Source organism: Eleginops maclovinus, chromosome 6 (assembly GCF_036324505.1).
Source record: "Eleginops maclovinus isolate JMC-PN-2008 ecotype Puerto Natales chromosome 6, JC_Emac_rtc_rv5, whole genome shotgun sequence".
In the NCBI taxonomy this organism is placed as follows: domain Eukaryota; kingdom Metazoa; phylum Chordata; class Actinopteri; order Perciformes; family Eleginopidae; genus Eleginops; species Eleginops maclovinus.
The window spans coordinates 15347269-15369107 of NC_086354.1; the positions used below are offsets into that span (position 1 = coordinate 15347269).

At 41.6% G+C, this 21839-nt stretch overlaps 1 protein-coding gene across 1 annotated transcript in view; it reads right to left on the reverse strand.

The window, feature by feature from the left end:
• Positions 1-16485, reverse strand: part of cdh2 (cadherin 2, type 1, N-cadherin (neuronal)) — a 56613-nt gene extending 40128 nt beyond the window's left edge. Inside the window, exons 1-2 of the mRNA XM_063886421.1 lie at positions 16200-16485; positions 14422-14530 (exon numbers count right to left, since the gene is read on the reverse strand). Coding sequence (XP_063742491.1) covers positions 14422-14530; positions 16200-16259 — 169 coding nt within the window. The 5' untranslated portion in view covers positions 16260-16485. The remainder of the gene's footprint in view (positions 1-14421; positions 14531-16199) is intronic.
• Positions 16486-21839: the final 5354 nt, after the last annotated feature.

The window sequence follows — 21839 nt, forward strand, 5'->3', positions numbered from 1 at the left end:
ACCGTAAAAAAATTTTAATCCAATGCAAGAATAAATTGTATTTTTTAAGGAACTGGTACTTTCAGAAAACATATCAAAAAAACAATTTCAACAGCTAGTTCCTCGGACATCAGTCTGTTCAGATGTATGCAGGTTTGAGAGTACACTGTTTATCTCCCTTGCAATGTTCAGGTAAATAAAAAACCTTTTAAAGCCCCCCCCCCGCTGACATGAAAAGCTGGACATGTGAGAGGAGAAAAAAAGAAACTCTTCACAGTGCTGGTGAGCTCATAGCCAGTGAAAAGGGGATTTTTGTACAAACACATTAATCTGGATACTTTATGAAGTGCTTGAGCAAAGATCATATTCCAATGAAATGCAAATGAAGAACAGACCAGCTGATGGTGTAATACTTGGATGCAAAAATCTAACTAGTGTTGGGAAATGATTCTTAGTCGTGTGAAATATCAAATCAGGAGAGAACAAGAAGGTGGCCCAAAATAACTTATTTCCATGCCGGGGTTTTCACTGTACTTTTTAGCAATTAACACCTGCCAACACCCTTTCACCCCCCCACCCCCCAACCCCCCCGTCCTGAGCCGCAGGTGTGAGGAGAGCGATGTGCGACCTGATGAAAGACACACTGCCAGTGTAGTGCCAAACAGTCACCTCCCCTCACTGATAGCCTGTTCTTTATTTAGCGTAGCCTGAGGAGGTGTGCTTAGCTACCCCACAGACCCACAGACACCGGCAAAAACCCTAAAAATAAACCATTAGCACCAGCACGGCCCCCTGGTCACACATTAACCAAAGCAAAGTGATATGATAGGGAGGCTTTGAATTAAACACATCAGACAGAAAACAGGAGAGGGAAGAGACGGAACATTGGAAGTATGAATCACCACCTGTACGCCACTCTTCCTCCTGCTCGCCCAATGGCCGGAACTCTGGAAGTGACAGTGAATACTAACAATGTGAGCTAGTGTCTCCTGGGCGTCTGTACAGCAGGCACAGCCCGGAATCATAAATGAGCGACTTTGACAGAAAACACATAGGCTTATAGAAAAAGAGGGGTGAAGGATGAGCGGCAGAGGAGGCAATGAATTTAGAGGTTGGGGGACTTTCGATATGACGGGGGTAGTTATTTGTTGGCAGCAGCAAGCCCTTTACCAACAAAGGGCCTTTCATATTTCCTCTGAACAGAGACAGAGACTCCCATTAATCCCGGAGGGAGGACTCATCTCAGGCTTCTCCTCCGCACATAAATTACTCTTCTTCTGCCCTTCCTCCCATTACTGCTCCGTGTTTACAGCGTGAAGTGTAAAGGAAGAAAGTAAAGGAGCCCGCCGCACAGCTTTAATATGTTAGACCACTCTTAAAAACAGTTATGTCAGCGCTAACTCATAACACATGTATCAACATTTGCTTTGCCCCAAGCCACAGCCAGGAAGCTCCAGCAACCACACTCCCCACGTCCCTCCTCTCGTGCTGTCTCTCTGTGTCTCATTTCTGTCTGTCTCTCACGTAGAGGAGGAGTGAAAAAGCTCTGCCCAGCTGTCGCATTTTTGAGCAGATGAAACCCGCTCTGACGGGCAGAGTACATGCCAATCCCCACTTATCCCACACAGAAAGGAGTTTAACAGTGGTGCACAGCTGCCTGTGTACACATGCTTAGACCCCTCGGTGGTCTGGGGGAAGGCCTGATAAGCGGCTGAGGAACCATCATTTCGTCTGTGTGGCACACTGAGAATGGATTTGCAGGAAGTGGAGGAGAATGAGAGATAGGGATGGAAATGGAGATAGAATGAGAGAGAAAATTCTCCCACTTATGTGCCCAGTGTCTGAACGGCCTTATTTTAAAGAGGCACAAATCAATGCTGGTGCGAATGCATTTTCCAGGCACACTGCAGACGGACCCATAAATGAAGGCCGGGGATCAGAGGATCGGCTGAGGGGAGGCTAGACACTGTATTGGCTGTGGCCAAGTTTCATAGAATGCTGTTCCAGCCGTCAGCAGACTCCAACACCTACTGCCACACACACACACACACACACACACACACACCCTTTAATGCCTACAACAGTCCTTTTCATAAGGTGCTTAACGTGAGAGGCCTCTGGTTGTTAGCTTGTCCACCAATAAAAGCAACAACGGCCACAATGTTTTCCTGAGAGATCATACTAATAATCATTCTAAGTGCCGTACAAATGCGGGACTATTATCTTGTAAAAGGGCTGAATTTAGGGCCTTGTTAGGATATTCATTTACACAGCTCGCATTTGCCTCCGGATTCATCCCAATGAATAATTGTTCAAATTCAAATCTGAATAGTGGATTGTTTAGTACTCCATCTTTTTTTATCATTCATCTAACAATGAAAAACCGCAGACCTCTTCCACACAGTAAAATGTAGCTGCTGCGGATCATTAATCATTCCAGTTTGGATTGTTTTTATGTCCACGAAAAACCTCAAAAACACACAACTTCATTTTAATCCAATTTAGAAGACAATAAAATGTGACTATCTTGTCTGTGGAAAGTAAAGAAATATAATTAATATGCAGCCTTGTAACTCATGAATAATTCCTCTCGTTCGATCAACTAACCAATCTTTTAACATGTGTATAAAAAAACAATGTGTGCCTCTGTTGTCCACTACAGACGTTCTGCACAGAATAAGCCGGGTGAACGCAGAACAAAGCCGTGTTTGTGTCTTTAAACCATAGCTCTCCTGGACAACACATTCTTGGGAGGACAGAGGGGAAACATCTAGATGGGTTCACCATAGTTGACTAACTGTAAGTAGTGCCATGTAACCTACTGTTCTTGGCAAGTCATCCACAGCCAACTTTGGTACGGACTGTTCAAAATCCAATAGTAAGAAGTTAATATATAACTATGTAGCTAAAAAAGCATATAATGGCTCATTTCCTGGTTTATGTGACTAAAATTGCAGAGTGATTTCCTCATGACTAATAGAATACGAAGGGCAGCAGTATTCTTACTGAATGTGTGATTGACAGCTCTATTTCAAACTTACATGCATTTTAAAGGACTTACTTCAGCAGGGCGCAACGAGCAAACAGGAAAATTGTAATAGTGTACTCTTACTAACATCTGTAACCACGGCAACATCTGTTCCGACCGTAAAAAGGTGCCCACACTAGCTATCTGATTTTTTTTTTCTTCAGCTTGGCTTGATTGCTCGAACCAGCAAAGGTGTAATTTTCTCCATCAGCTTGTGATAAACCAACACTGACTTGATGTGCTTTTCCTCCTGACAAATTTACTAGCTTTAAGAAACGTTCTCAGTGTGAAGTGCAACATTTGGTCCAAGACCGTAAAGTGGCTCACACTGGGAGCAAAAAGCAGTGGAAAGGCATCGTCTGGATTAAATATGAGGATGTAACACCTCATCTCTCTGAGTAACCGGCATCTAGCGCGGAAAAAAGCCACTCCAACCTCAAAGAGGAAGGGGTAGAGTGTTAAAAAAAGGCTGACTATGACTGCGATGTGGCTGACTTCTAGTTGTCCAATGTTTCAGTTCGACTATCCACACACAATCCAATTCAGCCAGGAAATCTCAAGTATTCTTTTTGCCTGTTTGTTGGTCATACTCTTTTGTGATTGAACTGTGTTTGAACTTAATCTTTAGAGTGACAACCATATTTGGCTGCAGTGCGATCATATGCTGGGTGCATCATATGCTGGGTGCATATGATCCCCCCCCAATCATCTGGCACCCACTGTCCTTGCTCGAGGTATAAGCTTTTTGCGATATGGAGCTTTTAAAGTCCAAAATAGCCCTCCCACTGTTACATACCCCTGTTACTGACCGGCAAAGATAATACTTTTTCCCATTTTATACAGTACATTTTTATAAGTAGTCCACCCCAGCATGCAAATCAGTCCCCCCACCCCCCTCTCTCAAGCGCACACAATTCTCATGCATTAGTTCTTTTACCTCATCCTCTGGCTATCTTGCTGCAAATAAACAAACACTTGAAAAATTCAACAGGCTCTTCTGAATGAATACTAGAGGAGGGCTGCGTCAGGGGCTCTGCCTGTGTCCTTGTTCTCTATGAGGTTATAAGCCCACTTGAAATATATGTGATATATTTGTATGATTGGAACTAATGTATGATATTAAAAATGTCCTTTAAGTTGGACCTCACCAGGGACGTTCTCTAATAACAAAAAACGCATTTATGGTGCTGGTTTTATTGCTTATTTCCACTGGGATGTGATTGTGGTCCTACGTACAAACAATGTATCGGGCGGAGATAAGCTTCTCCAGAGTCAATAACAATGCTTTTGGTTGAACCCCCATAAGGGACCTGGTATGATTATAAACACAAGTAGTGGAGCTGGAAAAATAACATCATACCATGTTGATCCAATATAAATGCATGCCTCCCTTTCCTCCCACCAGGTTTGTACAGGCTAGAAGCTCTGAGGGAGGACAGCGGGAAATAACATGCTCAATCTTCTCTCTCTCTCTGTGTTTCTGTTTCTCTGCAGTCCACACAGCATTCTTTAGTTGCTATTCAAATGGGTTTCTACCCATTCTGCTTTCTTTTTTTGTCTTACAGCTAGAAATGTGGAAATTAATCACAAGCTAAGACCCATAAAGATTTGCAAAGTTGGTTAAGTAAAAGTCGCCTTTGCAACATCATTTTCGATGAGTGATTCTGAGTCTACGAAATCCTTCATCTGATAATAATGACCTCATTTGAGGATGTACTGCTGTAATGTGTTTTGTGCTCTAAGTATTAATCCTTCACGCGATGCACCCTGATCCCTCCAAGACAGATTCACGGCAGCATTATGATTCAACCGCTGCTGCATGCGCTCTCCATTCTTTGGCAGAAGACAATTGGTCAAACGGTGTAAAGAAAAGTAATGATTTGAATGGAATAGAACACAGGAAAATTAAGTTGCCCCTCAGTTTGATTCAAAGCCAAGCTTCTTAATAAGCTCAATTCATTTTCCTCCTGGGCCTGGCTCGCTCTATCACTAGTGACAGGCGTGAAAGGTCAATAACCTTGGCTCATAGCCCTCATATGGTTAGCAATGCTATAAATTAATGGTTGAGGCCGTTATTCCAAACTCTTCAAGTCAGCCGAGGGAAGCTTATCTTCTACAAAGGTCACAGTGCTTAGAACACTTAGTGTGAGAGTGAAGGGCAGACACCGGACCTACAGAAGATTGAGCGTCTCACAATAGGGTGGAATCAGAGAGAAGGTAGGTGGGATGCTGGTAAACATTTCGAAACCTTTGTTAGTGTTGCCAAGCATTCAGTTAAGACATAAACCAAAAAAGGCATTAGAGCCAGCACTTTTTGATGTCTTTTATACATAAATGTGTCCCCGGTATGTAAGGAGACTCACAAAGTGTCAGAAAATACAACCCTCTCTCTTTTCCTCATTACCCACATCTCTAAAAACGGGGTTACAAATGAGCTGATCCAGATTTGCTTCGATTATGACATGATAACCGAACGTGGGCTGGCTTTACATTGAACTCCTGGCAACGTCCCGCCCACGTGACATGTCCCAACCTATCGTCTCTGTATCTGTGTGTTCAGCAGGATGTCTGCAGGAGGGACTTAGAATTGTTGTATATATAATATAATGTCACTGTTCTAGTGGTAAACATTGAGAAGTGTTTCAGAAATAATGCTTGAAGTGGTTTTGAAGATAATGTGGGGTTTAATCACGGCAGCGTTTAGCAGAGTTTTCCCGTTTAGAACCTATTTCTTCAGACAGAGAGCTGCATGACGCTCTAAAGGGGCGTGGCCAGCTTCAACTACGCTCAAATTTAAAGTGACAGTGACAGAATCAGCACTTCAGGAACAGGGCTGAAATAGAGGGGGATGAGGCATGCTACAATGGGTGATCTGTTTGGTATCTTGAGAAAAAAACACTTTACAGACAGGTTTTGTATAGATATGGCCCTACAATATATTGTTCAAATATAGCATAATAGGAGACCTTTAAAGACATCTTTGTAATGGGGATAATATAAACCATACTATTTCTTATGGACACATGAAATGTACCAGAAAGTAGCAACAATAGCAAAGGAATGCTACATGACCCCCAAAAATGTTCTACCTTGAAAGTTTTGTTGAGACTGCCTTTTTTTATCCGCAAAGCACCAAGAGATTAGATCCTCCAGGCAGCAGATATGTTCTGCTAGTTTCCAGGGCCTTGATCGCTTCATCACATTGAACACATTTGGCGGTGTTAGCTTCAAATGATGCAACCAAGATTTGCTTGCACTGCGCTTTTTTGGTATTCTTTTTTGGGGGGGCTGTAGTATTCAGTACGGCTGAAGACAGAGAGGGAAGGGAGACGGAACGAGGAAGAATTGCAGAAATGGGTTCAAACCCGAGACTGTAAGGACTCATTGGTGCCAGAGCACCCTGGCAATCTGAACTGATCATGTCATCATCGTATCATCGAAAGTAGTAACCTTATTTTAAAATACTGTAAGCATGTTTATGTCAAATAGTATTAGATTTTCCTCTTCCACCCCATCGTGTTTTCCTTTCTTTGAATCATTTTGATCCCAATTAGCAATTTAGGGAGCAATTAGGAGAGTGTGGCTTACTGCACTGATCTCCTGCTTATCCAAACGCTGCAACAATCATTGTCATGTACGAATATGATTTCAGAGTTATGAATGTTAATATTGATTCCATTACAATTAATCATGCAGCTCTAATGGACAGCTTCTCTCGCCTCAAAACCTCACACACGCACAAAAACCTGCCAAGGCTAAAGTGGCAGAGAGCCAGAGAAAAGTAAGAAAAAAGTGAAGACATAAAATTGTTGTGACTTTTGTTATGGAGTCTTGCTGTCTTGATTTAGAGCAACTTAATTAATGAACACTGCCGACTCTGGCAAGTAGTAATGCAACCATTGTCTCCACAACTCTGTGCTTTGTGCTCACAACTTGAGGCAGGAAGTAATTTACAACAAAATCAAATCAAATCAAAACCACAATCAAACTGTTATGCCATATGCCTTTGTGTTATCCACATCATTTGTGCAGACTCAGTCAGACTCGGATAAATTAGCAGACCTTTATCTTGTAGCAGCAGTTATACCCCTCAGTAAGAATCAACCCCCTAGCCCCTGTCCTGCTGAGCCGGCAGTGCTACAGGAAATTAAGTGGCGACATGCTGCCCGCTCTTTAATGCCTCAGTAAATATCGACAGAGGCAGAGATAATATAAACTCAGACATCGCAGGCCACAGAGCGATATGTTGCTTACTGCCATAGTGTGCACTCAAATGGAGACTAGAAATTGCTGCAGGTCAATCATAATACTCGTGTGGTGGCGGCAGACACTGGTGTCAGCACGGCTTGGTAACAGTAGATCACTGGAGACAAGTAATATAGCGTGCTACATATGCTTATCTGATGAGCACGCAGTTTGGGGGGCGGACGGTTATGTAAGGTTCCTAATCACCAATCCAGGCAAGATTAAATTAAAATATTCATTTACTGTTAATAAAAAGTACAAATATATTCTTTATTTTGTTGGACAGGCTTGTTTGATGAATAGACAATGAGACTTTAAATCTCGACAGACGCACAACATGAAAAACTATCAAAAAAAGCTCAAGCTCTACAACACCTCCAGATAGCCATCTATCAAAAATGATTACCAAAAGCACTAAAATCGCACATCACACTCATGACTGAAGCCATGAAGCAACCAAGGTCACTTCCAGAAGCAAACTCAGTTCTAGAATAAGGGACTAAATGCAGCAGAACTGTCCTTGCATTACTCAATTAAGTCACATCAATCATTGTAAAGAGCCAGGGGAGCTCCTCCATCTTCAGCCTCTCGTGAGGTAGGGGGGGAAGGGAGTGGTGTAGGTGATAGAAAGCCTGATAAAAAGGAGGATGCATGGAGGATGTCTCGTTATATGACCTAGCAACTCGTCAGAGGCTAGTGTCCAAAAGAGGCGCTGGTGCGTTGAAATTGAAGCCCCCGCCGGAACACAATAGTTGGCGTGGCCCGCAGGAGGTAGACGTCTCTTCTCAGGCAGGATATTGGCTTTTGTGAACATGGCTACAGTATCTGGGTCAATTAGCGTGTCCCTGCTTCAAATTCCTCTTTTGTTGGCCGAGGAATAATGGCGTGCCGATTCATGTAGTCTCTTGAACACAGCATGAGGTTTGAAAATGTGAGCTATATGTCACAAAAAAAGGCTAAACACAAGGCTGGGTGTATTTATTTTTTTTCCATTTGCTCTCATTAATATATTAATTTGAGTATTAGCTTCCCGGTCTGACCCGGCACACAGAGACGTTGTGTATGCCTGTTGTCACTCAATGCTGTTTGATTTACATCTGGGCAGCAAGTGAATGCATTCTTGTCTGAAAGGAACAAAGCTGAAGCTGAACGTTTTGCCTTAAGAACAAAAGGTTGAACTAGAAACAGAAAGTTGTGGATAGGTCTGCCGATGTAAAATGTGAAGCCAAAACTCTTTTGGCTCTAATCTGTCTCAACGTAATGCGAAAAACAAACAGGGCAGGGAGAAAAACAGAGTGGGGGTATTGCACAATAAACAGTTGGGGCAGCACGGCAAACAGAACCCTCTTTGTAGAGACAGGATCTGAGAAAGAGATATGGAGCTGTATGCTCAAGCAGCCAAAAAAAGGCTGTCCCTCAGAAGAAAAATGGCACTGAAATCCACAAATCAGTCCCGAGAAAAGTAAACAATTCACTCCATAGTGCTGATGTATTGTCTTCCTTGTGCAAGCTGGCATTTTCCTACTCGACACTTGTTCTGGCATTTCACTTCAGCCTAGTTATAAGAAGGCATATATGCAGAAAGCCAGGTCAATACGGCTATTTATAAGCGGCCTCATTACATAGTGGGGTCATCTTATGCACTTCCTGGGTGTCTTCACATTAAATAAACCACATCAGAATCAGCCTGCCGGTTACACGACACCACAATCACTAAGAATGATCGCTGCTCCCTCTCATGTCACAACCAACTGCAAACAGGAAGGGATTGTTTTAGAAGAATAAATAAATTTCCTCTTTTGACAGTCTATTAGATGGAAGCACACACATCAATTTTAAAGCCTTAGCAATACAGCATTACGGATGGAGGGGCGCAGGTGGGATCTAGAACCAAATAACCTATAAAATCCGTCCAACCTTCACATGACTGTGAGGCAGCAGAGAGGTTCTGCTTTTCACATCTGGTTCCAGCATCTGTAGATCATGATGGGCAATGACACTTTGATTTGGCAAACGTAGCTACATGAAACCTTGTGAAAAATAAATGACAGTTTACATTTAACGAGTCGCAGTCAGATTTCACAGCACGAGGTGTGGCTGCGGGTTTTCAGTCAGATGTTGTTGATAAATGCAGGTGAATTAACCTTTACCAACAGCTAGTTATGGAAGTTACCAGGAGCTGCCTTTCAACAACATAACCGAGAGCCGTCTGTCTGAGTTGAACAAGCTAATTATATGCCAAGGACAACCCCCCCGCCCCCTCGCATATTCACACAGGCACGAGAGAGGGACACCTTAACTCCTGTCCAATGTCAGAGCCACACACTGTTAGGCGCGGATGGCAGAGGGCAGGGCCTGTGGCTGATAAGAGCGATATGAAGGGAGGTGATGAAAAGCCATCAGGATAATGTCAGTCCTACAAAATACATTCTCTACATGAAGTCATTTCTGAAGAATCCGTCTGCCTCCGAATATGGAGGGATTATATTCAGACTACCATTTGGTTTAGTTAAGAACCTAGAGCCTAAAAAGGTCAGGCATGAATAATATATGCGTTATTCTGTCGTGCCACCCAGCAGGCTCACAAAGCACACACACAAATTAGCCACAGACGGGTGCACTTGTTTTAATATGCTAACACTATCAATTATTTTTTTTACGATATGGCCTTAGGAGTGCAACTGTGACAAAGAGTTGTGGCGACCCCAATGCTAGCACTCAACCAGCTCTGCTTCCTTGTAAGACCCGGAGGCCAACTGCACCAGAGTTAACTTCCCAAAAACCATGCAGTGCCAAAATTCAATCTGTTGTCACAATATGTGGTGGTTATCTAGGCCATGGCGCTCCCAGGAAAAAAAATAAGACAGTGATGGGATGAAAAGAAACGTATGAAGGCTGACAAACAATGAAGAATAAAACAAATTCAACTCCAGCCAGCGATGCTTTAGATGGGAATTGAAGCGCGGCCTTCAATTCAACATATTGATCACTGAAAACAAAGACCCTGGATTCATTGATTCACTTCCTGAACAAAAAAAAGAAGGGGGTAGGGGAGCAACGGTCTGCTCTTACTAACAAACGTGAGCTGAAGCTGCTGCTAGTGCTAGTACAAATAAAGCAGAGCTGGAGTTTGAACCCCACTAAAAAGAGAAGGATGGAGGGGTTGCTATTGATGTCGCAAAATGACAAAGAGAATATGTGAAACGCGCCGCAGTTGCTATACAATTAAAAAGCTTCACAATGTCTCATGATGCTCTTGATTTTTCTCATCTGCTAGCTCCTCTGTGCTCGTGGAAGTCAACTCGAACAGGGATTTGAATATTAAGAAAGTCGTGTTTGACTGCTGAATTATTCAGGATTCGCACAGACATCAAGCCAGACCCCATACACCTCAAACACAAGAATATTGATGGCAGATTTTTTTTTTTTTATGACACTAGGCTTCAGCAGATAGCCTATTCCAGGCTTTTCAGTAAAGGTATCAACCTATAATGATTTTTTAAATAAGCAACAGCGCTAAATTGCATTTAAAGTCCCTTATAGTTCCTGGCAGGTATCATCAGGGCTGTGAGATACTATCCAACTTGCTATACTAACCTGACAACCTGGACTTCTCAAAATGTGCCTTTGTCCGTTTCCCCCGAGTGATAGATGACCAACTTGCTAGGTCAGAACAACATGAGGTAAGGTAGCCCCCCTAGTGACGGGTCAGGGACCCCTTTGGGCTGGTCTTTCATTCATATATACCCTACCAGGAAACCCCCACCAGCCTGATCACCACTCTGAGAGCAGGGGAAAGGGTTGAGTACGTTGCTGAGCACTTGGCCCAGTTTACAGGAGAGGGTCGAGCAGGGTCATGTCTCACCAAACACTGGGGCCCCTTAAACACATGTGAGTGGCCCCAGCTGTACCCAGGGCCATCAGGATCTTAACAGAGCGTAGAGAACCAGAACAACATAAAAATGGGTTCAGTCGGAGTAGCACTCAGGATTTCATGAATAGCATGTTTTTCTTGTCAAAAGGGTGAAATTTAGTTTGTTTAAAAGGTTCGTCTTAAACAAACACAGCAGAGAGACGTAATTACACCTAATGATGGATTAACTGAAGATTCAGAGATATATAACCCGAACGCGCTTTCCAGTTCATGTTCTCATTGCCGACGTTGACACTAATTGTTCCAATCACATTATTAAACTGGTCAACTGTAAATCCCCCCCTCCCTCCTTTGTGGAGCCTTATCCCCTGACTCTCTTGGCACGCTCACATTTAAAGCACTTGAACCAAGGCTAAAGCAGACTCAAGACGTACTCCCCTTAATTGTGAGGAAAAGGAAGAAACAGGGGTGTGAAGTGGAGGGAAGAAAAATGAAAGCAGGATACATGTTGGGGGTGGGGACGGCAGAACAGCAGCATGAGAGAGTGTATTAGGCCCAATTAGGCTTTTGGGCTTTTCATTAACCCAGTTTTTAGGGAGGGAAACCTCTGCTGAATAATGCTCTGACTGACTCACTTTGCCACCCGGCTATAAAGGCCTCATCTTAAAAAAAAAAACTGCAATGTGTGTCAGCTCTCAGAAGCCACCAGAATTCCATTAGACACCCAAAGGCAAACCCCCCACAGCTGCAGGCTATCTGAAATTAAATGCAATTTTGTAAAACATGTTACTTTATTAGGTGACTAAACAAGATAACGCTGCACACGCGTGTTTAAAGGCTCCTTTCGTTCGTACGATGGTCTGATAATAAATAACTATGTTTGGTCGTTTCTCTCCTCTCAGTATCAGGCCAGAGCAAATATTCCAACGTTAAAAGCAAGGTCAAATTGCCGGCGCAGAGTAAACAGTGGGTAACCCCCTAATACTGATTTGGTTTTGTGTCTGCAACAATGAGTGTAACCTCCCTTTAATGGATCATTGGAGATGAGTTCTCATATAAGAATAATTGTCCTTCCTGGCTTTTTCTCTTTGCTGCTCTGCCAAGGAACTTTAAAGGAACACATTTGAACAAATCTATTGAAAATCAATGGGGCGTCACTTGGCCAACCAACAGTTAAAGTCTACTCTATGCCGCTGCTAATGTGATTAAATCATAAAATATAATAACTATGTTAAATGGAAAGCCATAATAGATACCATCAAATCCACAGGATGTTTTTAATTTAGCACATACAATGTCGACCGTTTACATTTGAACTGCCCCTCTCCCCCATTTCCAGGGTTTACAGACCACAGAGAATGTGTATTCTCTTGATCAATAACAAAAAGGGAGACTGCAATTAGATGGGACAAAGATATCTAACAGCTCACTCTGGCTGCGTCTCATGCATACAGTACACGGGGGTCAAAAGCAATACAATACGAACAAAGGACTCATATTACTGACACCTAACACAATGTACGGATACTATTACACAGATATTCGAGCAGGTCCTCTTTCATCTGAGCTACAAACCAATAACATGAGGAGTTTTTGCATACTGGAATTAGCTGACTGGGTTGTTTGTCACATGACCAACACTATGCATTCGGTTGGAACATGTTGAGACTTTCAGGTATAGTCAAAAACATGATTATCCCATGCATTTGTATTCATTATGGAAGACTTTTCAGGGCTTAATTGACAAAGTTAATGAAATGCAAGGAATGGTAAAGACTAAGCCCGCTACATGCAGCTACAGAATGAAAAAAAAAACTCTGCTCCTGGTCAAAAACAATATCCTCACCCAGCATGGTGAAAGAAAGTTGAAAAACTTTGGGCATACTCTCCCCACTGTGGGGGCTTTGTCTTTCAAAACATGCCAAAGGAGCTTTTCATTAGAGAATGCAGTTTCATTAACATCATCCCACGCTGCTGAGCTCGGCTTCATTACAATGACACAGGAGTGCCCCTCTCTGTCAAGGAAACCTCCACAGAGCAACAACTCGCTGGGGGAGGGGAGGGTAGAGAAAAGAAAATAGGGGGTTGTGTGAGTGTGAGGGGGGGGGGCAACAAAAGGGAACCTGATTACCCCCGGTCACGGCTCATCCACAAGCCAACAGAGGGAAATCCATCACCTGCAGGATCAAACGGAAACTTGTGCACAAGGTAAAACTCAGTGAAAGCTGTACCCACCCATCTAAACACTCTCTTCCCTCTCTCCTTTTCTTCTCTCTCGTCATTGCTACCTCCTCCACCACCTATCTGACTCACACCGATGGCAACGTGCAAGTTTTAGACACACACTGTGAAATCCAACACAAGTGAGAATGTTTTCTGGTCCAAATGACCTCAAGGCTCTAACCTCTCTAATAGCACACTGGTGATATATTCCAGTTTTTATTATCGTCTGTGGGCCTGCATACTCTTTCATGGTAGCTGCATACTCATTTTGTCAATATTAAACTCCAAAGAGGCAGTATTGGTCATGCTTGCTGCAATTTAATGGGCTAAAAAATAAAATCATTATTTTTCCCTTTCTTGCGATGTTATATATACACCTATTACATCTGGGTTTCCCACAGAAAGACTATCTCTGTAACAAATATTTTGAAAGGTATTTAAATTGCTGTTATTACTGGGCTTAGCAGTGCAACACTGCAAATGGATACATAAAGATGTGATTCAAGTGTGTATTCTTATGCTTAGAAGTATTGAAGTTAACAAATAGAAGAACTACTTCCTGTAAATCTGTACTGAAGAAATTATAAATTAAAGAAAAGACAAATGCAAAATAAAGGAATATGGTGATGGGAGTGGTTGAATGCATCAACACACAATTCTAAAGTGGTGCAAACATTCAAATCTGTGTAATTGACTTTCTAGTCTGTGCCATCAAAGAAGTTCCTGTACTTTAAATGACAAAGCCAGCAGTTTAGCCACAATGTATGTTAAAGCATTAAAGTAACAATATGCTCATGTGTATGTCTGCTTTAGAAAGCAAAAACAGCATGTTAGCAGAATTGACAGGAGCTATGTAGTTAAGTTGAACCACATTTGTGCTGGTTTACGAGGCAAACTACACGACTGGCAATACAGCACTGCTACACCGAGGCTAATTGTTTAAATATGTCAGGCTTGTTCTGATCCTCCCTGAAATGTAAAACATGGAGGCAAGCACGCACACAGACTCAAACTAACGTAGACATAACACGCATCCAGGACAAAACAGCGCTGGGAATATTTGATCACTTACCGGTGAAAAGGGGATGTCCTTTCTCGGAGATATCTGGCATCACAACCTTGTATACATCTTCAGAGAAGCCTGGTCTGCATGGTGGGGTGACCCTGCCCTCTCCTGCTATCTGTAATGTTGGGGGGGAAGGGGGGGGTTAACAATGAGTCATAAATCAACCTTAAGAAATTCACTCTGTTGCCTCTAAAAACCTCTTGGTCACGTTCTGAAGTCCCCACAGTTGTACAAAAGCATCTGTTGTTTTTATAGCAGGGCCTGCAATTAGGATAATGAGGCCAAAAGGGTTAAGCATTAGCCAAAAAGAATGGCCAGGCAAGAACAAGCTCCATTTGTACCCCTGGAGGGGCCCAGGCACAGGGTAGGGTTATGACCAACTCTCCCACTCTGTCCCGGTTATCAACACACTGCTATAGACAAACACTCCACTTTGAAGTACAGGAACAAAGCAATAAAAAAAAGGTAAATGCTAACGATCCACTGTTGTGGGAATAAACATTTATGTGTCAAAGTCTGAACAAACAAGAAATACCATCTGCTGAGGTTTAAAGAAACTGCAAGGCGATCACTGTGATCAATAAAGTGCTTTTTCCTTGCCTCATTTTGAAGGGGGAAAACTCTGCTTAGGTTGTCAACACAAAGTATTCAGGGAGTAATGGGGATGTTGCAAAGTAAAAACAGTCGGTGAATCACTGGGGCTGGTATTACGGTAAAGGATGATTTGTGCACAAAAAAAAGAAATGACTAACAGTAGGAACCACAAGCTGAGAACAACAGATGTTCAAATATACTCCATCAGACAACCTTAGCATTGATTCAGCTCCTAGGAACGAAGGCCTGGCACTATTTCGTTTCATGCACTAAAAAGAAAGTAAAAAGAACAGTCCTGCTGAAAAAAGAGCTTTGTGGGTATCCGTGCCACTTGCCATTTTAAATCAGAGGAATTTAAATGGAAAATGCTTGAAGAGAGGGGAGGGGGAGCAGAGCTGGAGTTCTAGCACGTTACACCAACGGCTCCAGGATGTACATTTCTGGATATGAATAGACACCAATCCTTTATAAACAACTATTTCAGCTGCCAAAGTGCATTATTTAATTCTTGGGCTGCTTTTTTCCATTTGTTCAATGAATACATTTTAACAAAGTGGCCACATTGTCAAGGAAATACAATTATTTACGCAAAACATTACATTACACTGTCAGGTTTCATTCTGGGTTAAACAACAATCCTTATAGCATGTCGTTAGGCTATACATAACCAGCTTTTTTTCTTTACAGTAGGCTACTTTTCATAATTGCTTATAATGATTTTAACAGAGAGGCAATTAACCCTCCGGGGGACAGAGACACGCTGCAGCAATCTACATAAATATTATATTTAAACTAAATATAACCAAATAAGCACTCGGTTCGTGTGGGTCTGTATCGCCCAACTTTCAGACAATAAAAGGTTGAGCTATTGTGAACTCTCAGACGAGGCTACGTCATTGCGAATTTGAACTATTTTAGCTAGAATAATTAATTCAAATATGCGTAGTAGCTAGGCAGATAGCACAGCATATCGCAAGCGAAGAAATAGCCAGTGATTACGGCACGTGCTAGACCTACTTTATCGTGAATGTTTGGGTACATTAACGGCAATGTTTCAGAACTGCACGCTATGTAAAGTGCATTTTGGAAAGCTAGCAGCTCGACTGAACTCGTAACTCAACAAATAGCATGGGCACCGAACAAGAAGCAGCTAAACTGTCCGGTGTAACTCCGCTCTGAAATTACATTACCTGCAGTCCTGCCAAGACCGCGAGCAGAAACAGACCGCTGCCCTCGTGTAGTGAGTACATTGGTGCGTCCGCGACTGTTTAATCTCCCCCTTCGGAAATCCGTGTGACCAAAAATACAAAAGAAATAAGGGAAAAATAAAGGAATATCCGTCTGGATCAAGTGTAGCCGCGGTGAAAAAAAGGGTCCCTCTACGACAAAAGCAGGAGCGGTGGCGGCAGCATGTAGCAGCCTCCTCCTCTATCTATCCAGTCAGCACTGAGGGAGAGCGGTGCCTGGTACTGAGGCTGCTGCTCCCTCCCATCCAGTCCGACACAAACACAAACAGAGCCCCAGCCACTAGACTACACACCGCCCATCTCACTGTCTCTCCCTACTGGTCACACAGCCAATTTCACTGCTGGGACGGAGAGGGGTCCCCTATGTTAACCACCATCCCAAATGACAGAGTGTTATAACGTTTACACATAATTGTTATGTTCATTCACCATGTGTGTGGTATAGTTTTAGTGGTGGTCTTATCTTACATTAGGTTGGCGTTTATCAATTATACATTTAGTTTTTTTATTTTATTATTTATTTTCTCGCCTATTATTTTGGATAAATTAAATAGTCAATCTTGGAAACAAGTAATGTATATGAGAATTTTTGAGTTAATGGTGTTATCGAGTTCAAGGTGTTATCTTGTTTTTATGGTAATCGACTAAAAATGTTTTTTATTTTCTATCCTGTTATTGTGTGTATGTAGTTATTTTGGGGTAATAAGATTATGTCTATGAGTGTGTTTTGTAATTATATAGGGATTATTTATGTATTTAATGTATTACTGTTGGCCTAAATTGGTAGATGTATGCACAACTGCTGATAAGGCTTTAATATTGAAACTGCATAAAATCATTACTAACTAAACTAAAATACGGGTCCTATTGGGAAGACTGAACTGTCCTTCCAGTCCAAATTAAATTACTTCATGAAAGACCACGTCACACAATTTCAGATTACAACATCAATAGTTTTCAACATTTTAGGGTAATTTCGTGGTCACTATTTATTTGCCTGTTATCTCAATCACTTACTCTTGCACATTATATTCAAATGAGACTGATATAGGAATGCAAAGAAAGACAAATCAGAACGGACGTTGTTGTGTGTGAATATCTTATACATGTTATCATTATCTTATCATGTGTACTAATGGTTGTCTTTGTTTTCAGTGTTTCATTTAGAAGTTAAGATGGAAGTTATCAAATGGTGTTGTGCTATTTGTTATCATAATACTCTGATTTGTATATCTGTGTTGTTTTCATTAAAGTTCTATTGTTTTTAGCTACAGACTCCTTTGAGATGAATGCTTTTTAAATGTCATGCTCATCAGTAATGCAGAATTCAATCAGTAGCCTAGGCCAGACTCTATTGATCATTAAGGTGGGAGATTTTGATCGCATAGCCCTTTAGGTAATTGCTGTTTACTGCACGTTTGATTTTAAGGATTAAAACTTGTCAATGTTTTAGGGATCTGTATGTGTGTGTGTGTGTGTGTGTGTGTGTGGGGGGGGGTGTTCTATACAGTCTGCCTCATTGCTGTAGAATAAGCTCACCATTTCACAAATTACTATCACTGTGGAATTCTGAATTTCGCATTCTATCTATTCATTTTCACTTAAGCCTAGAATCCATAAGTAAAGCTTTTTTCATGTTCTACTAAAATATGCAATGAATAATTCCCTCACATTATCTTCTCATGTGATACAGGCTGATGAAGGTTAAATTACCTTGGTTGTGCTGCTGACATCTAATTAACTATCAAGAGAAGGCTCTATGGAATAGATTTAGTCTGTGACACAGACATATTTTAGTATGGTTGGCGAGAAAAATACTTAGTCTCTCTCCAAATAATAAACAAGGGCTGACTTTTCTTTCACCTCCTTCTGGGCAATCTGTTGTTTTCCAAGTTATTGGCATTTTGTGCTGCATCGAGTTTGTGATGGGAGCGATGCTTCTCCCCTCCTCTCACAAATCAAACCATTTGCTCCTGAGAGTGTCTTGTAATCCTAAACAAACAGTAAACACTAACATTTCCCACTTATCGTTAGTACACACACACACACACACACACACACACACACACACACACACACACACACACACACACACACATACACACACGCACACACACACACACAGCAAAGAGGGCTGAATAGTTTTTGAAAGTGCTTGCGTGTCATAATGAGTCCCACGTCACTTCACAGTCTGGTCATTGATTAGTACGCCTGATCATCCATGTTTTAAAATAATTACACTCTTTGCTGTAAATGAATGCAATCAAAAGAAGAAAGAAAGTGCAACAAAATTAAGATAAGGTTAAAGAGAGACTGTTGTCATCAGTGTTTCCAACAGTTTCCTCACAGCTGATAAGAAACATTACAAAATCATGTTTCAAAGGCAGTCAGATTCAATGTGCATTTTGGCAGAATTGGGCACGAGATCAAGCTGAATGACCTGTTGATAATTGATATCGCATTTTGTACAAATTTATGTAATCTAATGTAATTGAAACTAGGATCAAAATGCTCCATCTCTTTGATTAATGTAGAGGCGGTTATCTTTAATCAGCACTTGTCTGGGCAGGGAGGGGAGGAGGCGTTAGTGGGAATCCAATTTGGACTTTGTGCATTCAATCAAACAATATCATGTTGCATGATTCATAAGACCCATCTTAGACCCTGCAAGAACTCTGTGTGCATCTACCTGAATTTGGCATGGTCTTAAATGTGCAATCAAAGGATAAATGTAACAGTTTGGTCGCTGTGCCGTAATATATCCTCTGTTAGTGCTATTTGTAGACAGATAACCTTGTTTTGCAGGCATGTGTGAGGCAGCTCTATGATGCATGTTGGTGTTGCTGCTGACACTGCTGTTGACTCTCATAAGCGCAGGTGTCCAGGGGCTTAGTGGCCTGGGGGGGCCCTTGATTCCACACCTTTTACTCTGCACAATTGGATGCAGCGCGAAGCACTGCAGCCCGGTGGCCTTGATGGCACTGGAAGAAATATGGACGAGGTCAGCAGCACTTTCACATCCGCTGCACTTCTTCATGCTGACTTTGTGTTGATACAGGAATATCACACAGTTCACACTCCGCTCCCACATGCTGTAATTCAGAATTCAGTCGTTGCTGCTGAAAGCCAAATATAGATGACAATATTCAGTGACACACATACACATAGCCTCTTTGCTTTGAATCCATGCGATGCTTATGTAAATTGACAGAGGCACATATCCAGTATTTCAAAAAGACACTTGGTATTCGAACAGTGGGCGAGAATGTATTCTCTTTTGGCATAAACACACATATTTGGAGCCCTCTCAACTTTTGGCTTATTACCTTGTCATTGGCAATTTGAAGCATGTCAAAGGTTGCTGTAACAAATTAGAGATTGGAAAGGAGAAACCTAGTCCTCAAAGGTATTATCAATTCCAATCAAGCTTCATTGTTATGCATTCAATAAAAGATCTCCAAGGAGCACAGTAATGCTCTAATTATTCTCCTCTTCTGCAAAATCGGCTCATTCAATCTTTTATGCCACTCGAACAATCGAGCCAAACAGAGCCATGCATGTATTCGGGGGTACATACTTACATGTGTGTGAATGTATGATGTGTATGCTTTGCATGTATTAATCAAATCTGGTTACTTGAAGTTTTTCACTGGCTTTTGCAAGTATTATATTGCAAGGTCCCAGCATGTGATCCTCCACAAATGTAATGCATGACATGTTTTAGACAAGAATATTGCGTGATTATTTAGGAAAATTTGTAACGATAAAAAGGATCTCATTATATTGTATTGTATGCAAAGTGACAAACAGTGACAGACACACTCAAGAACATTTCCGCTGAGCGTTTCCTCTGTAATTTCTTGTGAAAAGACATGTCAGTTAAGCAGCTTGGTACCACCCCCTTGTCGACAAATAAAGGCGAAATGACGTTTCGCGAGCTCAGGCAGCAGCTTTGGCAGCGTCTACTGAGTCACACGGCTCATACAAGTGCGTGTCTTCCCCAATTTAGAGATTGTAGTTTTGTTGCTGGGGGCTACATGTGCCTGCTGTGTGCTTATGAGGCACACAGATCTAATAGTGATTGATTGCCTGATTAAGGCAAATTGTATTGAACTTCAGAGCAACCCAAAGAGAGAGCTTCTTTGGTTGGTGATGCAATAAAAGTGTGGCTATTGATTTTTAATGGCACATGTCGGCCAAAGGCAGTTGTCTCAATTAATCATTGTTCACTTGTTATTCTCTTTTTCTTCCAATAAAACAGTAATCAATGTCCGAAATGTTGCATGTTAATTATTTATTGGTAGTGTGCTAATCACTTCAATTTAGACCTGTACAAAGAAACAGAAGAGTATGTATTATGCTGTTTTGAAGTATGTATTGTACTAGTGAGAATAGACATAAAATGGCAGTCTACATGTAAATTATATTTTGTATTATTTTTAAATAAACATGAAAGGTGTCTGTATTAATGCTGGTTGTGTAAGGCTGCTCCGAGATGCTTTATTAAATAGCTTTATCAACCATACATGACATGACACGGTTAGGCGGTCGAGTGCTCACACACACACACATAATCACACACTTGAACTAACAGAGTCATTTTTATTTAATTATTTAGAATATTATTGTACTTTCGGTCACTATTTTTTGAATGAGTGCAGGCATGTACCTTATTGTACCAAAAATACAGCAACATCATGTACACAACAAGACAACACTTCCTCAATGCCAAGCTCATCTTTGCTGTTATCCACATGAGCAAAATCAACCAAATCATTATCTCAGCTCCCAGACTGAAATATTTTCACCACAACATTCAAAAGTGCAGTATACATATCTACTGAGCTTCTTGCAGCCTCAGTATATCTTCTGTGTCTTCAGTATTTGCAGCTCGAAACGTATTCCCCCTTATCACTATTGATCTGTAAGAAGACAAGGTCTCTGGTCCTGACAGCCTGGCCTGCCTGATTTAGGGCTGGACCAACAGCCTGTCAGAGCGCAGGAGGCTGGATGGATTTATATGAAGGCTGCTGCTGCTGCCCATCCACCCTCTGCATTCCTGTGTCTCACACTGGGCTTTCTTATCGAGAGCTTAATTTTGGAGGCAGTCAAGGAATGAGCCACTGTTTCTTCTGCAATCAAAGAGGTAATGAGATTAGAGGTTACGGATTTTTTTTGGTTATCCTAATGTGTTCAGCTGGGAGAGTTTAGTTTTCACATTTATTAGATTTCCTTTTCGCAAAAGGCACAGGAGCCTGATTACAAAAATGCGTTAATAATTACCGTGGGCTTGAGAAGGTGGCAAAGGGCTGGCTTGCTCCCTGAATTTGACAGATTGAATAAAGAGGTATAGTGTGTTCATTAAAAGAGTAAAAATAATGATGAAAAGTATGATAAGAGGCAAGATAGTTCAAATGACATTATAATAAATGAACCAGGGCATATTTTGATGCATTGCTATTATTATTGCAGTTACCTCTTTCATGTTGGCATATTTTATCTTTAACATATATAACAGTTCAACACTGCAGATGATAAAAATATTAACAAATAAATTACGAACATAATGTTTCTTTCTTTTGC